The sequence below is a fragment of the Raphanus sativus genome, unplaced genomic scaffold, assembly GCF_000801105.2.
Source record: "Raphanus sativus cultivar WK10039 unplaced genomic scaffold, ASM80110v3 Scaffold4547, whole genome shotgun sequence".
Lineage (NCBI taxonomy): Eukaryota > Viridiplantae > Streptophyta > Magnoliopsida > Brassicales > Brassicaceae > Raphanus > Raphanus sativus.
The window spans coordinates 1-6,737 of NW_026619849.1; the positions used below are offsets into that span (position 1 = coordinate 1).

A 6,737-nucleotide genomic window follows, 5' to 3' on the forward strand; every position below is an offset into this window, starting at 1 on the left:
GCATGTTAATAATATTTTTCAATAATTATAATTTGTGCTTTTTTAAAGTGCGGGTTAATATCCTAGTATTCCATTCTCTTAAAAGATCCGTCAAGGAAGAACAAATTCTTGAATCCCAAAATATGATCACAAAGAGGCCATCTCAGTGTCAATGTCAAGGAATCAACTTTGTTAGTTTATTTTTAAAAAAAGCATTAATAAAACTCTCGAGATTTATAATAAGGTTTAACATATATCTCATCACTTTCGTATCTCCAACTACTTCTCATCAGCAAGATCACTCGGAAGATCTTCTCCGGAAGGTATTTTTCCGGGATAGTTAGTCACAGGAGGATCCGAACCGTTCATGCTGCAATTCAACAGGCAGAAGAGACAACAAAATAAGACTAAACTGTGAATGTTATCATATGTGAGCGCTTTTATGATCAAACAAGCTTACCATTTATCCACAAGAACTACCGAACGAAGCTCACAGTTAGCGAAACTGCAGCAATATCGAAAGAAGTTGGGATATCGAGAATACAATACAATGCCAAATGATCAAAAAGAGATAAGAATAATAGCAAGCTTACTGTGAAGATATCTCGCTTTTCACGGTTGGAACACAATCGTTTCCAAATGAGTTTAATGTATGATACAAGAACCCACTATGAGTAACAACTGCAATTTCCTTTTCTTTCCTTGTACTCAACCTGAAGATCAGTCAAAACAAATCATGCCAAGTCTTGAGTGAAAAAAAAGAAACCTATCAAGTAAATAGAGATGTAAAGAAGAGTCGCAGATATTCACCAGTTCATGAATTTCACGCCTCTGGCTGCGAGATCTTTGTCCTCCTCTCTGATCTCAGGCTTCCACAAGACATCTTCGTCAGTTTCTACCTGTAAACAGAAAGAATATGAGAAAATGTGAAAACAAAATAAAATAAAAAAGCCACTATAAAGTAAAAGGAAGACAAAATATAGTTTTTTTTTTTTCAAAATATAGTTTCTAAAGACAAATATGGTTAGGAGACATGCCAATGAAAAATCAACTGCAGGGAATAACTCGCGGTACTTGGTGATACTGCTTCTTCTGTCACAAGGATGAACACCCTGAAACCAAACCAAGAACATGGCAAAAAGGTTTTCTATCAAGCAACTGCAATACGTGTGTGAAAAGTAAAATTATACCAAATGTTCTCGGCAAGATTCAACTGCAATGAATGGTGGACGATTTAAGCTTGATATAGCAGGACGGTCGCTGCTTCCTGCACCAGTCGTCATAAGCGGAGGTGCGTCAACGCCATCTGTGTAACCCTCCCCTCCAAAAGTTCCAACCGCTGTTTGCAAAGTCCTAAAAAAAAACAAAATATGGAGGTAAAGGCTGAACAATATAAGATATATCACACAGCATATTTACTCTAAACGACCTGTCTTAAGTTTGAATCCAACCATGAACTAGATATCCTGTTAACTCGAGTATATTACCTGAGCAGAGGCGACACAACAACCAACTCAATCCTGTTAGAGATCCCACTTGCCTTAACATGCTTGCGCAGGTTATCAACCTACAACAACATGATTCATATTACATCCCTTTTGTGTGTAACATTACCAGTAACAGATCATTCTTATATACATACTTTTATGCAAAATCCAAGTAACAAAACCCGAAAAACATGATGATACCTGTTGCCATCCGAGAGGAGTAAGATGTGCATCAAAGAGATCCTCAGATAAATAAGCATCATGGTTCTTCTCTCCTTCTACGTTATGAACCCCTTGAGCATGTCTTACCTAAACACACACAGAAGAACTCTAATCAGAATCTGAGGAAAACAGAGCCAAATCAAAAATACAATACGTTGGAAGAAGCACCAAACCAGATGTATGGTTTTGCAACGATGAAGTGGGTAAAGGCCTTGACTTGGTTTTGCCTCCATAGCTAAATTTTCATTATCCATCCAGCAAAAAGATCATTCAAATACTATAAGTCTATAACCGATGAAGCGTTTTTAAAAAGAAAGCAAAACCCTTGAATCGTGTATCTCTAAAGATAAAACAGAAAGAGAGAGTTACCTTGAGAAGGAATAGAGTTGCAAAAACGAGGAGAGAGAGTCCTAGGCGATGGAAGAGGAGAAACGGAGGAAATGGAAATGAAGTGGGGAAATGAAAGAGCTGAGTTCATTGGTGAAGTTTAATAATAATATTATCTGAAATTTGTGTTTGGGTCCGTGTGTCCAGCTTTTTCTGATTTATTTCCTTTATTAACTACCGTTTCCTAATTTTCCATAGGTATCTTTTGTCATTACGTGAAAATGACTTTTTGGAATATTCCGAATATATCAGCTCCTTTTCTTGTGGTGGTTATGTACTGTTTCGAGTTGAACTAATATATTTCATCTACAATAAGTGAACAATTTTTTTTCATTTCAATTTTTAATTCATTAAATTTTAAATATTAATAATTTTAATTATATTTAATTAGTAATAGAATTGCCATTCGAGGAAAAAATATTTAATTTAGTTTTCATGTATAGTCAGAGAATAACCTGTTATTTTACAAATATAAATATATGAAATATATCTATAATTTAAATTAGCAGTTCCAACATGACTATCCATTTTCATGCATTTTTAGGCTCAAACCGACTCCGTCCACCCTAGGGTTTTAGTCAATAGACGAAACTTCATGACACCTATTCCCATACGAACAAAGCAAATATAGAAGTTCTACGGACCTGGAGGTTTTATAATCAGATTTGGCATGATTCAGTTTTGATAATGTTTTCCAAATACTCTTTACTCAATGCTCTCATATTGAATTTTTGGTAGAATATTTACATTTAGAATATATAAAATTTAAAAATAATTATATATTTAATTTATTTTATTCTATAATATAAAATAATATTTATAATAAAAAATCTATATTATTAAAAACAAAGTTGCAATTAAATATTAAAGATTTTTAAAAAGATTAATATTTCACATTTAAAATATTATATAATTTATATAATGAAGCTCTTTGTTTTTCTCTAGGAGAAACTTCAGAAAAGAGTGAATGGTTAGACATGGAAATGTCTAGGGGGAAAGAAAGTCCTAACTAAATCTATTATGCTAACTCTTCCGACATATATCATGTCTAGCTTTTAGCTTTCATTGGAGACATGCAAAAATCATGAAAGTGCTATTGCACAATTTTGGTGGAGCTCAAATCTGCCAAATAGAGGAATTCACTGGGAAAAATAGAAGAAACTTTGTTTACTGAGAGAGGAGGGTAAAATTCGTGATTCATGAGTTCAACTTGTGGCAAATTAACTTTGGCTACCGGTCCAATTCCCAGATTCTTTAGTACCTCGCATCCTGCGGGGGAAATATTATCGTATGAATTCGCCTTTGCGAATTTGTTCAGTGAATTACCCATTATATGAGTGGACTATTATCACAACTACAACAAAGCTACTGCTCTTGGGACTATTGATAGAGAATCAAAAGAATGGGATCTTAGACTATTGGAGAATTACACCTCTAATCAATAGTCTGGCCATAAGTCCAAATTATAGGCGCGATTAATTCGGCTGGAATTATATAAATAATAAAATATTTTTGACTGGTTTTTGCTACGTACCTTACTCTTTTCATCGATGTTTGAGCTCATAGAAATTTGAAGGATATTTTGGTCTTTTCAATTTTTTTGTCATTCTACCTTTGATACCAATTGTTGGTTTTTCTTTTTCAACTCCACATCTATCTTTTAGTATGATATTTTCTTCTTTGAACCCAAGAGATAAAGACTGCATGGATTTTTTTCCAAAAATCCTCATACTAATAAAAGTTAGAACTTTTTATACACTAGACATTATTTCTCTAAATTTTTGATGTGGGATTTTGATTAGATGAAGAAGTTATTGAGTAATTAGTTTGAGAAAAAGAATTAGGTCCAACGAAGAGGAGTTTGAATGTGGCTATAGAAAGATATCATGTAGGTGAAGTTCTTACATTATCTCTCTCTAAATATATCAAGATGATACTCCAAGTTTTTTGAATGGATCTATAAAAGGGAGAATTAGAAAAAGAGACATTTTGAATTTTTGTTTGTCCATTTAGAATTTTTCATACTTTTGGCAATTCTGGACATGTATTACCCTTCGTTAATAGAAAAAATAGTAAACTTAACTTTAAAAATATAAAAAAATATGAAAACTATTGAAAACATAGATATGACAATTTATATGTGTAAATTTTTTTTTTAAATGGGGAATCATATTTTATTTTGTCTTCTAACCTAGGTTAGAATACACATTCTGGTAATCTATTTCATCTAGAAATCGGATACTAAGTTTTATACATAGTTCTATCATGGGTATATGCCGTAAACTAAACTTTCTTCTACCTTATATCTGAATTAGAATTTCTTACGTTACAATCTAGTAACATGTCTTCAGTCTACCTACAGCTATATAACGACATATAGCATCAAGTCTATGTTGTACCATACGTAGTTTTTTTTTTCATAGAGTCTTCTACCTTTTACCTTATGTGACATGTAAGGAAGAATATGCTTTCTACATGTTGTATTGTGTTCTAGGTGAGGTAGGATACATGTTCTAGTCAAATTCCAAAAATATGGAAACTTCCATATTCAGTTATAGATATTTCCTAAATAGTTTCCTAAAAATCTCAGAGAATATTTGATCTCTTTAAATATCATATTATCCTTAATTTATCAATTAAGTTAAATTATTATTATAATTTCTAATTTTCGTGATAGATTTTTAATTTTAAAATAGTAAAATTTTTTTTTTAAAAATGATTTATAATTTTGAAATAGTAAAAAGTTAAAGAAAAAATAGACAAATGATTCCTCCTGGTTGCCTTGTCACTCACACCTCTCATTGTTGGTTTCTTCTTTGGTGTTGAGACTCTCTCTGGTGTTCTCGCCGGCTTCCTTGTCTCCGGTGTCCAGGTATATAGTCTTTTCTCTAGTGAATAACTAAATGTCCATAAACACGTGCTCATCAACGTACGTAAACAGATTGCTATCTCTGCATCTAACACTGGTGGTGCCTACGGAAACACCAAGAAATACATTGAGGTACAGAAAATGACTTTTTGGAATATTCCGAATATATCAGCTCCTTTTCTTGTGGTTCTGTACTGTTTGAGTTGAACTAATATATTTCATCTACAATAAGTGAACTATTGTTTTCATTTCAATTTTTAATTCATTAAATTTTAAATATTAATAATTTTAATTATATTTAATTAGTAATAGAATAGCCATTCGAGGAAAAAATATTTAATTTAGTTTTCATGTATAGTCAGAAAATAACCTGTTATTTTACAAATATAAATATATGAAATATATTTATAATTTAGTTTAGCAGTTCCAACATGACTATCCACTTATGCTTTTTAGGCTCAAACCGACTCTGTCCACCCCACGGTTTTAGTCAATAGACGAAACTTCATGACACCTATTCCCGTACGAACGAAGCAAAGATAGGAGTTCTACGGACCTTGAGGTTTTATAATCAGATTTGGCATGATTCAATTTTGCTAATGTTTTCCAAATACTCTACTCAATGCTCTCATATAAAATTTTTGGTAGAATATTTACATTTAGAATATATAAAAATTTAAAATAATTATATATTTAATTTATTTTATTCTATAATATAAAATAATATTTATAATAAAAAATCTATATTATTAAAAACAAAGTTGCAATTAAATATTAAAGATTTTTAAAAAGATTAATATTTCACATTTAAAATATTATATAATTTATATAATGAAGCTCTTTGTTTTTCTCTAGGAGAAACTTCAGAAAAGAGTGAATGGTTAGACATGGAAATGTCTAGGGGGAAAGAAAGTCCTAACTAAATCTATTATGCTAACTCTTCCGACATATATCATGTCTAGCTTTTAGCTTTCATTGGAGACATGCAAAAATCATGAAAGTGCTATTGCACAATTTTGGTGGAGCTCAAATCTGCCAAATAGAGGAATTCACTGGGAAAAATAGAAGAAACTTTGTTTACTGAGAGAGGAGGGTAAAATTCGTGATTCATGAGTTCAACTTGTGGCAAATTAACTTTGGCTACCGGTCCAATTCCCAGATTCTTTAGTACCTCGCATCCTGCGGGGGAAATATTATCGTATGAATTCGCCTTTGCGAATTTGTTCAGTGAATTACCCATTATATGAGTGGACTATTATCACAACTACAACAAAGCTACTGCTCTTGGGACTATTGATAGAGAATCAAAAGAATGGGATCTTAGACTATTGGAGAATTACACCTCTAATCAATAGTCTGGCCATAAGTCCAAATTATAGGCGCGATTAATTCGGCTGGAATTATATAAATAATAAAATATTTTTGACTGGTTTTTGCTACGTACCTTACTCTTTTCATCGATGTTTGAGCTCATAGAAATTTGAAGGATATTTTGGTCTTTTCAATTTTTTTGTCATTCTACCTTTGATACCAATTGTTGGTTTTTCTTTTTCAACTCCACATCTATCTTTTAGTATGATATTTTCTTCTTTGAACCCAAGAGATAAAGACTGCATGGATTTTTTTCCAAAAATCCTCATACTAATAAAAGTTAGAACTTTTTATACACTAGACATTATTTCTCTAAATTTTTGATGTGGGATTTTGATTAGATGAAGAAGTTATTGAGTAATTAGTTTGAGAAAAAGAATTAGGTCCAACGAAGAGGAGTTTGAATGTGGCTATAGAAAGAT

General features: G+C 31.8%; 1 protein-coding gene across 1 annotated transcript; it reads right to left on the reverse strand.

The window, feature by feature from the left end:
- Positions 1-95: 95 nt before the first annotated feature.
- On the reverse strand, positions 96-2,206 carry LOC108837626 (phosphoglycerate mutase-like protein 2). The gene is made up of 10 exons (XM_018610655.2): positions 2,058-2,206; positions 1,862-1,923; positions 1,668-1,775; positions 1,467-1,546; positions 1,170-1,332; positions 1,017-1,091; positions 790-878; positions 573-692; positions 440-484; positions 96-349 (listed from the first exon to the last, which is right to left on the reverse strand). The coding sequence occupies exons 1-10, from the start codon at positions 2,164-2,166 to the stop codon at positions 259-261; spliced, it is 942 nt and encodes a 313-aa protein (XP_018466157.2). The 5' UTR covers positions 2,167-2,206; the 3' UTR covers positions 96-258.
- Between the last annotated feature and the right edge of the window lie 4,531 nt (positions 2,207-6,737).